Raw genomic sequence first — 14783 nt, forward strand, 5'->3', positions numbered from 1 at the left:
AATTATGTGATTTTTGTACAGCAATTAGTGTTTTGTTTTTTATCATAACGATTTACTGCTTCTTTTACCATAATGTGTTAGAAACATATACAATACCCACTGCCCACAATAGAAAAGCAATTATATGAACTGACAAGATGTGTCTCAGATGACTGCAATTAAAATGATTTTCTAGCGTGTTAGAAAATCATTTCCATAGAAATCTTCTATTTTTCTTTTTTACAATATAATGTATACGATCAAAGCCCAGTAAGGTCTAATCTTCATCGAACCTTGTGTAAAATTGCATCACGCATGATTTAAGAAACACTGAACTCTTTTTCTAAAGCTTGATAGGGGTAATTCATCCTAATGTGGGGTCATCATCATCTAGAAGACGTTTGATACTGGTAATACATGACATAAAGGGAGATATGTATTAATCCATTCTTATTTGTAAACAACCTAATCCTTAGCACTTCCTAAAGGTACTGTCACACTAAGCAACATCGCTGCTGATGCACAACTTGCTAGCGATGTTGCTTAGTGTGACATCCAGCAACAACCTGGCCCCTGCTGTGAGGTCGTTGGTTGTTGCTGAATGTCCTGGACCATTTTTTAGTTGTTGCTGTCCCGCTGTGAAGCACAGATCGCTGTGTGTGACAGCGACAGAGCAACAACTAAATGTGCAGGCAGCAGGAGCCGGCTTCTGCGGACGCTGGTAACCATGGTAAACATTGGCTAACCAAGTAGCCCTTACCTTGGTTACCCGATATATACCTTCGTTACCAGTGTCCGCCGCTCTCAGCTGTCAGTGCCGGCTCCTGCTCTGTGCACATATAGCTGCAGTTTTATGGTTTTTCACCATTAGGGACTTGTGCACACTATCATAGTCTGATTTAACTGTCTGATTTGGATTACATGAGCCCTACTATGGCTTATGACTTGGAAGCAAGAGAGGTGTTTTGGAACAATCAGGTGGCAGCGGTGTTTGATTGTCAGGTTCCTGACACAGCAGACGGTGATTTTAAGGCTATATGTGATGAACTTTTGAATTTACATAAAAGATATATCCGTGTATGGTGGAACATCAAGAGCCTGGAACAGTATCTAAAATTGAAGATTATTCCCCGTGGACTGAGGGTTCAGATATTTCCCTCCTGGGAGGTGGATGAACACTTCAGAGGTCTTTGGGAAGGGGGTCTCATTCAGTGCTCTGGCATATTGCTTGAACTGTTGATAGGACATGATCGTAATTTGCTGGTACAGATCAAAGAAAGTATTAAGGCAACTGAGCTCAAAATTAACATCTTTGATAATAATACATTGGTACAACCATTTTTAGTCAAATTGAAAGAAAACATTGATAAGTATGAAGAGGACATTATTGCCGGCAAAAAGAGAAAATTTGCTCGCGTCAAGAAAGACTTTGAGGATAACCATGCCTATAGGTGGAGCCATCAAGGAAATAGAAGATCTCGGTTCGCTGTGTCTAAACAGAGCAACTCAACTAATCCGGGCGAAGGCTCGTCTACTGATTTTTTATCTACAGACACAAGCGAAGCAGAAGGAGGGGGAGAAGAGGTGGCCGGAAGAGGAACCAACAACAAAAGAATACCACGGAATTGGACACAGAATGTATACATGCAGACTCGCTACAAGAACAAGAATCGGAGATAGTTGGTGAGAATACACTCCAAATAATCAACCTGTCTGATCATGTTTTATCCCCTGCAGAGGAGACTGTCCTGAAACGTGGGTTGTCCTTCTCACCAATACAGAAATTAGATAAATTTACCCTGATTAAGGATATTTATCTTTTCTGCAGAAGCCTCATGTTCAAATACTACCACCTCTACCCTTCGTCCTTACAATCTTTACCTGAAATGGAACAAAGAGCTTTTGAGGACCTGATTGATCTGTTACAGGAGATTGAGGATCCCTCAGGTAGGAAGCCGTTTACCATATACAGACCATCTCAAAAAACACCGGCTTTTGGGACTTGCCCAACTATTAACATCTTTTTTAACACCATGGTACAGGATATACTTACACTTAAGATCAGGGGTGCTGCCCATGATAACCTTACCCAGGATGAGAGAGATGCTATTGTCACCCTTAAGAACAACACAGCTTTTGTCATCAAAGAAGCTGACAAAGGCGGCAACATAGTCCTTTGGCCTACGGATCTTTACGTGGAGGAAGCCAAAAGACAGCTTCTTAACACATCTCTTTACACGGTATTACCTTCCGACCCCACCTCGGTGTTCCAGAAGAAATTGGATGCCTTGCTTGCTGACGCATTGTCGCGGAATGTTATAGGTAAGAGGGAGCGAGACTTTGTATATAATACTCATCCTGTAACGCCAACGTTTTATCTACTTCCGAAGGTGCACAAATGTATTCAAAATCCACCCGGAAGGCCAATTGTGGCAGGGATCGGTGGTCTAAGTGAACATGCCTGTGTCTACATAGACTTTTACTTACAACCTCTTGTGGCCAATTTAAAGTCCTATGTACGGGATACTATGCACTTGCTGGAAATTTTGGATAGTCTTGAATTACCTCCACAGACCTTACTTGTTTCCCTAGACGTCGAGGCTCTCTACACGAGCATAGGACATAAAGAAGGGTTACATGCCGTTTCCACCTTTCTCAAGGATGACCAGGACAATATCTCAGCTCACGGTATGTTTGTTTTGGATTTACTGGCCTTTATCCTCCGACACAATTACTTTGTCTTCGACCGGACCACCTACAGGCAGACGTCTGGGACCGCGATGGGGGCGCGCTGTGCGCCTTCTTTCGCTAACCTGTTTTTGGGTTGGTGGGAGGAGACGTGCGTGTATCCCTCGTCGTGGTGTCGTGACTATGTCTGTGGGTGGTTTCGATATATCGATGACATTTTGTTTTTGTGGACAGGGCCTAGAGACCTTTGCCTGGAATTCATCTCGAATTTGAATAGTAATCAACTGAACATCAAGCTCACTTCGAAAATTACATCGGACAACATGGATTTTTTGGACCTGAAATTGGCAATAAAAGGGAAAAAGATTGAAACTAATCTTTACCGTAAGTGCACATCCACTAATAGTCTTTTGCATTATAAGAGCTCACATCCTAAACATCTTAAAGTTGGTATACCGGTGGGCCAATTTTTTCGTTTAAGAAGAAATTGCAGTGCACAATCTGATTTTCTTGTACAGGCACAGGATCTGTCCAAACGATTCAGAACGAGAGGATATCCACGGAAGATCATTCATCGAGCATACCAGAAAGCCATCAACACGGACCGCCATACTTTGCTGAAACCTAAGGACCATAAGCCCAAAAATGACTCTCCACGGTTGGTAACCACTTTTAATTGTCAGTGGTCAGATATATATCAGACCCTGAATAAAAATTGGAACATCTTGTTGTCTGATTCCAACCTAAAAAAGTTTATCTCTTCCAGACCACTCCTTACAGCAAGGAGATCAGCAAATCTGAGGGACCACCTTTGTAGGAGCCACTTCACACGACCTACTACCCGTATTGGGAGAGGAACCATTTTGAAGGGATCTTTCCCATGTGGACAGTGCTCTATTTGCCAATTCATGTCTCCTGTATCCAATTTTAGTAACCATCGCACCCAGAGGTCGTACCTATTACGACATTATGTGAACTGTAGGTCCCAGAACGTTGTTTACGCTCTCACCTGCCCTTGCCAACTTATTTACGTCGGACAGACTTCGCAGGAGCTGCGACATCGTATTCAAAAACACTTCTCGGACATTGCGTTGGCTTCTAAACATCTTAAACAGGGACGAACGATCTCTACAGTGGCACAGCACTATCTTAGACACCATGGGAGCAGAATTGGAAATACAACCGTGGTTGGCTTGGATAAAGTTTTGAGCAATATACGAGGTGGTAATCCCACTCCGGCACTCCTGAGAACTGAATCCTGGTGGATTTTCCAGCTTGATACAGTTATGCCCAATGGCATTAATGAGAATCTTTTATTTACTGGGTACTATAAAAAATAGACACTCTTATCCTGCATTTTGATTGGGCCCCCCTTACCTTCCCCTCTTTGTTCCACTATAAACATGAGAATTCCATATAAACTTTCTCAAGGATGCTTTACTGTGTCTGCAATTAACCCATTCTCTGCTCCATTTGTATACCTGTTTGTTTGCTTATTCCTGTTGCTTTGCACCTGTGCATTATATTGTATCTAAATGTGTATTGTCCTTGCAGAGAAAATATTAAGTCGTTCTTTTGTTTCAGCACACACTGGGGTGACCAGTTTCCTGTTTTACACTAAAAGGATTACATTACTATGGAACCAATAGATGTGCACATCTGCTGTTCAGGGTCTTATCTGTGGTATCCTTAGTGATACCAGACTCTGAATGACGCTGATAACTGCTTCCCTACTCCATAGGAGTTGAGGGGCGGGGCTTGACGTCACTCCGGTCACATGACCGGATCACATGGTGCTGCATTCCACTGTGGAACGCACACCGACAGCCTGGTTCCAGTTTACAGGGAGATTACAGAGGATTCTGCCCTCCTCACCTGCTTGGTGAGTGGTTTATTCAACCCACCGGTTAGTAATTATTAATGGTCCTTTTGTATATATATATTTAGGCTCTGGTCACTCCTCAACTTACCCCTGATGAAGCCACATATGGTGGCGTAACGCGTGGGGCAGGCGCACCCATACCACCTCCCTCACTATTTACTTACCTGGTATTGTATTAGCTCTCTTTGATCTGTACCATATTTATGTGAATCCTACAATTGGTGACTATGTACTGCTGTATACTGTCCTTTGGTACTGCTATTTTGAGCTTGTATGCTTCATATTAATTCATGAGGTTTTGGTTGGTGATGTGCCAATTTGCTCATGGGTAGATCATTCTTTTGATCTTTCCCATTTTTAAATGGTCTTAACAATATTTCTCTGTGTTACTAATAAACTTTTTCACACTTTTTGCATGCAACAAGGGACTCCTCTTGCTTAATTCCATTATTCTGGATTTTCCAGTATATGTTTGGTGTAGTTGTGCTCACTCTTTCCCATGTGTTGTGTTCCAGATTCTATTTATGGGTTGAAGCACACTTCCATTACCTATATATATTTAATGGTGGTGCCGTCCCTATTTTGTTCTAATATCACATATAGCTGCAGGACACATCGGGTAATTAACCCCATGTGTACTGTAGCTAGGAGAGCAGGGAGCCAGTGCTAAGCAGTGTGCGCAGCTCCCTGCTCTCTGCACATGTAGCTGCAGTACACATCGGGTAATTAACCCGATGTGTACTGTAGCTAGGTGAGCAGGGAGCCAGTGCTAAGCGGTGTGCGCTGGTGACCAAGGTAAATATCGGGTTGGTTACCCGATATTTACCTTAGTTACCAAGCGCAGCATGCTTCCACGACGCTCCAGCGATCCCTGCCAGGTCAGGTTGCTGGTGGGATCGCTGGAGCGTCGCTTAGCATGACATCTCACCAGCGACCTCCTAGCAACTTACCAGCGATCCCTATCAGGTTGTATCATTGTTGGGATCGCTGGTAAGTTGTTTAGTGTGACTGGGCCTTAAGCCACACTCTTTCTAGTGAAGCCACAAATTCTATGGAAAGTGTGACGCTGTCCTGGGGAAATAAATTCACAGAGCTGCAAATCAGGTTAGACCCAGGACGTTGGGACGGCAAGCAGAAAGGCACATAGAATAGTAAGAACTTGTAAAAATGCTATACTGGACACTGCACACAACCAGAAATGCAGGTGAAAAGGTCTGAATTTGTAATGTAGTGGAAACGGACTCAACTTTGTTATGCATACAATGGGTTACCCACAGCAGATACAAGTTATAAAATCCACAGCAGATTGTACCATAAGGAGAACAGTCTTAATAACAGTGATGCTTATAACAAATGATGGGTTAACCAACAATAGATGCAAATGGTGCAATTCACAAAAGTCTATGGAGATGATGGCAGAAGAAGAAACAGGATGGCTACTGAACACATTATAGTTTCAATATTCATACACTGGGGTGTGTTTAATTAAGATATATAAGGTCTTGCTAGATAATTTTATTGCAGGACATTGGTCCACTTCTAAGAATTGATGTGGAGCACAGCAAAGGGCAGCAGCCATTGTAGAAGGGAGCAGATCTTGATCTCAAAGACAAGACAGATTTGTAAAGGCCCTAGTTTTGGATAAAGATGAGCAAACCCAAGGTTTGGTTTTCAAACCAAACACCAACTTACAAAAACAGAGCTCGGGTTCGTAGTTTGAATGCTTTATTTGCGAACTTAACTCTCGCGAGCATTGCTTGGGCTCAAGTAGGCTTTGTGCTCAGCTCTGTGCGCAGTGTTTGAACAGCGCACAATGGGGGTTACAACAGCGTAATCACATGTGGTGTGCAAAAAAAAAAAAATAAATTGAAAAGCCTACCAAACCTACCCTGGAAGTGATCTACTTATGGTTGGATGTATGTGAGTGGAGACTCAAACTGCCAATCTGTGTTTTCGAACCAGGCTCAGGCAAGTTTGGACCAGTGGAGGTTCGGTTCGATTGCAGCTACCAAACTGAAACTCCAAAGGTTCGCTCATCTTTACTTTTGGGTCCCCTCCAAAAACAGTCAGGTGTCAATAATAGCAGATGTAGGATTCAACGTTTTTCAAGATAGGTTCACAGGTCTGACTAAAGCAATTTGCACCAAAATGCTCCAAAATTTGGCACATTTCTCGCCTAAGGCACAGAGTATTCAAGTACAAGATTTCATGATTTTGTCTCTAGGCAATAATTAAGAGATAAAGTTTACTTGCATTAAAATAATTATATTAATAATTGAAAAGAGGCATGTCCTAAAAAACGTGGATAATTGACATTATTTTTTTAATGTGAGACTGTGTATGTCTTGTTTTATGTATATTGACAAATGCTCTGTCTCTATCCAAGACACTGTCTGCCTCAATACTTGCAATAACGGGACAGATGTAGACTGTGATAGATTGTGGCAACACACACTAAACAATAGAGGCCTTTATTCTACAAACCTTAATCTATCTCCTATTGAGGAGACTGACAGTACAGTCCCATTAGCCAATTAAAATCAACACAAAAGTGCATCCCTATGATGTTCCCACCTCAATTTGTGACTGAATAGATGAAGATAGAACTGCTCAGAAGCTCATACAAAAGCTGACTTTAGCACTTGTATATTCCTTGAAATATAAAGTTGCTGAGAGAAGGAAATCTAGATGTTTTTGATCCAATGTTGAATTAATCATCTAGTAATGTACTTACACAAAATTTATATTAATACTGCTGGAAATAATATTCATAAAAACATACAGCATGTGCAGTTTTCCCGAGGATATAAATAATGACGCCATATAAAACTAATGAGGAAGTTGTATAATCGAAAAATTAGAGCTAAGAAGAAAAATGGACAAAACATTTTGTAATTGGGAGTTTTGGATACAAACATTATAGCGAGTATATACAATATGCAAATAAGCACATTTAATTACACATGTGTATTCTCTTCAATTAGCATCACACATAGATAAATTACAGTGCTTTGTGTTAACTGCCATTATCCCTTATGGAACTCAGCAATGTAATAGACTAAGCATTAAATAAAGAGTCGTCAATTTAACATAATTATTATGCAAATTCTAAATAAAGTATATTAAGAGTTTGGTTTAAGTATACTGTACCAATATCATGATTTCTGATTAAACCACTTTGATGTAGGCATTAAACGTGTCTTCTTATTAACTATCCGTACAAAGAATAGTGATTTGTTTTTATATTCATGAAAAGCTCAAAAAGGTAAAAGTTAAGCTATTTTCTTATTTCAAAGTAAGTACATTTATAGTCATAGCAAAAAAAAAAATCTGGAAAAGTGAATCTTTAATAGTATTCAGCACATTAAAGACAAAAATATTTCCTCTGAAGCTCATTTAGGATCTATATAGATTATGTAATATCTATAACTACATGGTAAGCTTAGAGCTTGAATGGCAATGTGTGTGACCTAAGAATGGAGCCAAACTGCATTGGTGTACCATCAGGAAAGCTTCGTTAGCATCCAAGTACAAGGTTAGAATCTTACCTTGAAACATTGCCAGTTGACATGCACACATAAGCTGCTCTATGCACTGAAAAATGCATAGCTCTGTAAGGAAGTATAATATGTATATTATTCAGAGAATTCCTATCAATAGAAAGAAGCCAGTAATACTTATGTAGATACTCTGGAATCTGATAGCGTGAAATATAACGAAACTGAGACAAGGATAGGGTAAATCCTTTGTACTGACAAATAATAAACATACAGAGAAGAAACAGAGAAAAACAACAGGCAACTAGAAATTAAATGCAAGTGCAATCAGCACTAATAAGTGAATGTTCAGAATAATAAATGACCCACACAAATGCGTGAAAGTCCAGAAATAATATGCAAGAATGCAACCGGCACTAAAACATGAATGTCCACAAGTGATATGCAGTAGTGCTCAGACCACTATACGTGTATGTCCAGAATAATGTGCAGGAGTATGTACAGCAACGAATATGTGAATGTCCAGAATAATGTGCAGGAGTATGTACAGCAACGAATACATGAATGTCCAGAATAGTAAGCAGGAGTGTGCACAGCAAACAAGTGGTTATCAGTGTACTTCCCAGGGCTGACAAAGTCCTGCTCAAGTTCAGCACAAAGCCTGTACAGATTGAATCCAGGATAAAGACCACGTCTCACTAAGCGACATCTCTAGCAACATTGCTGCTGAGTCACGGTTTTTGTGACACAACAGCGATCTTGCTAGCGATGTCGCTGTGTGTGACATCCAGCAACGACCTGGCCCATGCTGTGAGGTCGCCGGTCGATGTTGAATGTCCTGGACCATTTTTTGGTCATTGTTCTTCCGCTGTGAAGCACACACCACTGTATTTGACAGTGAGAGAGCAACCATCTGAATGTGCAAGGAGCAGAGAGCCGGCTTCTACGGATGCTGGTAACCAAGGTACACATCAGGTAACCAAGCAAAGCGCTTTGCTTTGTTACCCGATATTTACCTTGGTTACCAGCATCCGCAGCTTCTAGAAGCCGGCTCCCTGCTCCCTGCACACATAGCCAAGGTACACATCGGGTAACTATAAGCAAAGCGCTTTGCTTAGTAACCCGATGTGTACTATGGTTACCAAGCACAGCGTCCTTACGCGGGTGACTGGTGGCTGGTGGCTGACCTCTGATTTCTGTGGAGATCTGCCTGATTGACAGCTCACCAGCGACCATGTAGTGACGCTCCAGCGATCCCTGCCAGGTTAGATCGCTGGTGGGATTGCTGGAGCATCGCTAAGTGTGACGGTACCTTTAGGTTCACTGTTCACAAAATGGAGAATCAAAGTCCTTACAGATCAAGGAAGTTCAGCAGTCTGAAGCGCTTCTCCTAGAAGCCTTGTAGGGAGGGAACTACAACAAGTGCTATGCTATGCACTGAGGACTGCAAGCAGCTGAGCAGCAATGAGGTACATCACAAAACAAGTGGCATCAAGAAGATCAGTAGCAAATCAGGAGTGACTCAGGAGCCAGCAGCAATAAAATATTCAGGCAAACTACATCACAGGGCTGACAATCATATGCTCTCCGCAGATCAGTCTCTTGTCCATGATCCCGAGAGCTTTCAAAGAGATCAAGCAAGGTCTTCTCCATCATTTTGTTGCCGCGACCAGAGCGATCCTCCCGAGAAAGTGGAAGTCGGGTTTAACCCTGACAATTCTGGAGTGGTTGGCGGAAATGGATCACATTTGCAGGATGGAGAAACTATTCTCCCACTCTGAGCTCCAGCTGAGCAAGTTTTTCAGCTCTTGGACGCCGTGGTTTCTATTTAGAGAATCCGCTGATTTCAAGGTAATCCTTTCCTCTTAGGATCCAATCGCTTAATTTTTGCTCGGTTCATGCTGAGAGGTGGAGTGTAGACCTCCTTAAACCGGTTGTGTTCCAGGGGACCCAAGTCCCTCCTTCCCCTCCCCCCTTCTGCCCCCCCTTCTCTTCTCTTTCTTTTTCTGATCTGTCTTTCCTCTCATTTGAATTCTTCTTTGCTTCTTCTTAACATTCTTTTCTCTTTCCAGTTTTTTTAATCTAAATTTAGTGCTTCAGAAATCAACGTTCTTATTTTCATTGACTCATTACCTAACTCCACATGGAGAATTATGTGTACTTGATTTCTTAGTGTGATTATCTTTATTTTCTCGATATGTGGAAGTATTCATGCACAAACTGAATATATGCCACTATGCTATAGAGTTACTTATACTTTATTTTGTATATGTTTTCCTTTTCAATAAACATTTTTGAAAAAAAAAATATTCACGCAGGGAATGAGTCCTGGACCCGGACTTATAAGCAGAGCAGACAGGAATTCAGGGGCAAGACAAGGCAACAGACTCCATGTTGGATAATGGCAAGAAGACACAAGTTCCATGGAAAACCCAAACCTTCCAAAGCCACTATATAGTTTCTTATTTTATTTAGTAATCTAGTCCCTGATCTAGAGGTGGATCTAGGTTTTCCAGCATATTGGGCAAGAATTAAGTTTGGTGCCCCCCCTCGCTCAAGTGGCTTGAGTAGTCATCATGTGATCATTCATGCGATTTGCACAGTTCCAGTTATGTGCTGGCTAGCTGCTCTTCTTAATTCTCTCAATGTTCAGTGAAAAACTACAGCTCCTGTTTCATTGAGAGAGACAGAAAGAAAATCTAGTTGTCGTGTAACCGTAAATATGAAAATTGCATATGAGTAGCCATGTGATTGTAACAGGAGGGACTGCCATGGCCAGGGGCATTATCCATGCCCAAATGTACTACAGACATATGGATCCTGACTGAGTTTGAGCTCTATTACCTTGGCGATATGACACTACAGAACGCATGCTTCTGCAGGCCAAGACCAGATTTGGTAGAGATAAGTGATGGAGACCAGTGTCCATGTATAAACTTTTCTTTACTGAACAAATTGATGAGAAATATATACATCAGACAGCAGCACAACAGTGAAAAAAGACATCTTCATGGCTACGCACGACAGTACATAACTTCCATTACATGTTCTATTAAACAAGCAAGCCACTATGGAAATGTCACTCTACACATGGGAGGACTGCATGGGTCAAAATGTCTTGCTAAGACCCCTGACAGCTATTTCCAACTTCCAATTAATTTGTGAGGACCTCACTTGCTGAGGTGCATAACAAAAACTCCTTAGAACTGTTCTTAAAATCTATTTGAGATGGGTTTTATGCTCCTTAGTGTGCCACTGTATTTGCAGTTTCCCACAGAGGAATACATGTCCCATCCTGGCTATCTTCTCATCTATGACCCTCGGGTCCAGCTACACTTCCACTTCTTATCTAGCTTACATTCTGTTTGCGGGAGGCCTCCCTTGTTTGAGATAAGAAATCATTCTGTCACTCAGTCCTTGTTTCTTTCAGAACATGCTATATGATTATGGTATCTCCATCAACACTACATGAATACATCAACAGAAGCACCATTATTACATGAATAAATCACCACAATCACTATCACTACATTACTACATCATGAGGACCACCATTTGTACATCAATTCAGCAACAGAACCATCGTCAGTACATGGTACATCAATTGGAATTTCAGGTCAGCCCCTGTACATATCTATCACATGAACCTGCAACTCCCTGTATGTCCTCAACAATGGTAAAGAGATGCTGGGAGATGTTGTTATCAGTTATCAATAGACTGTGAACCATACAAGAACCACAGTAGTGATGAGACGCAAGTAGTATCACAAATAAACATTTACATCTAGGTACCTTATAGATGACATATTTTTTGATTGAAGTCATTCTCCTTCTTTTCGTCTTCATCTTCTGTCAAAACAGAGCAGAAAAGTTTTTTTAACCCCTTAAAAACATACAGATTCTTAATAGTTATTAAAAAGATAAACTCCAATAGAAATATTTTTAAGTTCATAAGACAAAATATATAACACACCCAAACAGGATCAATATAATCCTGTAAAAAGTGCAAAGCACTCACAATGGAGCGGGGTAGGAATTACTATAGATATGGAATAGAGAGGGTTAAAAAATGTAAATGACCCTAACAAAGGTGTAATAATGAAACCTGTCTGCCTCTGAAGGTTGGCACCCTACCGACAGCAAAGTGGCACCCCCCCACTAGTTGATGACTGACAGACAGTTACTTCGTCTTCATCTTGTCCAGATGCCATGATGACATTTTATTCTCAGCTCGTCTCCACAGACTTCCATTTTCCCTGGTCTTCTGCAACACATCCCAACATGTTGCTCTTAAAATAGTAGCATGTGCTCCTGAATAAATAATTGCCCCTCACTGTGTTCCCTGTACAAAATATGACCCACACATTGTCATTCCGATGGTACATGTCCTTCACACTGCCTTTTCCTTTCCATACTGGCCCTCTGTTCACACTGCCCAGTCTCTATACTGTGTCCCTCATCACACTCCCCCTACTTGGCATACTGTCTCCTCTTTGTTTTCTGCACTAATTACCCCAACTTCACTCCTCATATTGTTTCTTCACACATTACGACCTCCCCCCACTCAGCATACTGATTCCTCAAACATTTCCCCCCTCACTACTCACATTGTTTCCACACACGTTCCCCCCTCGCTGCCCATCCTGTGTCTGCACTCATTCCACCTCTTCCTCACCATATTGTTTCCTCACACATTCCCCTTCCTCTCTCCCCATACTGTGTCCGCACCCATCCCACCTAGCTCCTAACTTGCCAGACTGTTTCCTCACCCATTTCCTCCTTCACTTTCCATACTATTTCCTCATACATCTCCCCTCTCAAAACTGTTTCTGCACTCATTTCCCTTTCCATGCTCTCTGTACTGTTTATTCACACATTCTCCACATTTCTTCAGCTCCATTTAAGGGTTTACTCCCCCAACATTCTTCGGGTCTATGCGGCTCCACTGAGTGATGTTATCTATGTGATCACATGATCATCCGGAAGTGCCGTCGGTCAGTTGTATTCACGCCTGAAAAACGCAAGTACAATGGATTGCTGGGAGCCGGCATGATACACCTTGTCTGAGCAGACTGTCAGCTTGACAGCTGGCTCAGAGAATAGCCAAATCTCACTATGGGGGGCAGCAAAATGCAGTCGCCAGGGAGACACCTTACACTGCGGCACTCCTGACTGCATTGGGGACAAATGCCTGCTTCCCCCGCTGATACTCCCCTGTCTGAGACATTAGCATAAAGTGGTTGTTGCATTTTGTACAATCAAGGCTAGTGGCACCATATGGCCCTATTTTAGAGATCTACATTGGGATCACATTTATCATATAGTTATGGCATATGCTGTAGATATGCCATAAATGTACAAGATTGAAGTAACCATTTAAGGAGCAGCTCAGTCTCCTTTGAACAGCAATATGCATCTATCTCTATGTACTCTGTCACATGGTACATCAATTGAGTGCCTATATACACATACATACAGGTTTACATAAGTGGCAGAAACAGATAGTAGTGGGTGAGATACTGTGATAGAACATTACATGGATCCCTTAGTTTCCAACTGTTATTTTGATGTGTGTAGAAATGAGTGCATTTATTTGAGGGGAAAATTGACTTGTCTTTGAATTGTACAAAGTTTGTACTCTCCAGAGTATGGATCATTTGAGCTTTGTTCCATGCAAATACAGCAAAATAGCAGCCAGCTGCAACTGCTATTTTGCTAAAAAACAAAAGGCCAGGCAAACTGGCAAAACAAAATAATAATAATAATACTCACCTTACTGCCCCGAAATTCACTATTTGATGATGTCATTGAGTAAAGCCACTGTTGCACACTCAGTGCACTGGTTCCGAAGGATGAAGAAGACGATGGAGGATGAAGTGAACAGGTGACAGTAATATTTTTATATTTGTTTGTTTTTCTAATGTGTAGGGCATTATTAAAGGAAGGGAGACATGATTACAAGATGGAGGCCAGGATGGGAGACATTATTACAGGATGGAAGCCAGGATAGGGGACATTATTAAAAGATTGAGGCAAGGATGAGGGACATTATTAAAGAATGGAAGCCAGGATGGGGAGTATTATTACAAAATGGGGAACATTATAACAGGATGGGGGCCAGGATGGGAGACATTAATACAGGATTGGGGCAGGATGCTGCTATTATCACAGGATCGGAGACATTACCACATGAAGGGGGACATTACTTCAAGATGGAGAACATTATTAGAGGATGGGGACATTATTACAGGATGGAGGCTAAGAGAGGGGATATTATTAAAGGAAGTAGTAAGGATGAAGTACATTATTACCGGAGGAGGCAAGGATGGAAAAGATATGATGAACATTACTACAGCATGGAGGCCAGAATGGGGGACATTACTACAGGATGAGGAACATTTTTTATAGGACAGCGTCCAGGATGAGGGACAGTTTCAAAGGATGAAAGTCAGAATGGGCAAGTTATTACCAGATGGGGGAAATCATTACAGAATGCATGCCATTATTACAGCATGGAAGACATTGATACAAGAAGGGGGAGATTATTACAGGTTGGGGGACATTATTACATGATGGAGGCCAGGATGAGGGACATTATTACAGGAAGAGGCCAAGATGGTGTTCTTTATTACAGAATAAGGGCCATTATTACAGGATGGAGGCTGGGATGGGGACATTTTTACAGGATGTGGAACATTATTACAGGAATAGGCAAATAGAAAGTACATTATTTCTTG

At 41.6% G+C, this 14783-nt stretch overlaps 1 protein-coding gene across 1 annotated transcript; it reads left to right on the top strand.

Moving 5' to 3' along the window:
• The first annotated feature begins 1814 nt into the window (after positions 1-1814).
• On the top strand, positions 1815-4448 carry LOC142302366 (uncharacterized). The gene is made up of 5 exons (XM_075343423.1): positions 1815-2301; positions 2572-2667; positions 2902-3051; positions 3186-3325; positions 3434-4448. The coding sequence occupies exons 1-4, from the start codon at positions 1815-1817 to the stop codon at positions 3293-3295; spliced, it is 843 nt and encodes a 280-aa protein (XP_075199538.1). The 3' UTR covers positions 3296-3325; positions 3434-4448.
• Positions 4449-14783: the final 10335 nt, after the last annotated feature.

The sequence above is a fragment of the Anomaloglossus baeobatrachus genome, chromosome 4 (assembly GCF_048569485.1).
Source record: "Anomaloglossus baeobatrachus isolate aAnoBae1 chromosome 4, aAnoBae1.hap1, whole genome shotgun sequence".
NCBI lineage: Eukaryota > Metazoa > Chordata > Amphibia > Anura > Aromobatidae > Anomaloglossus > Anomaloglossus baeobatrachus.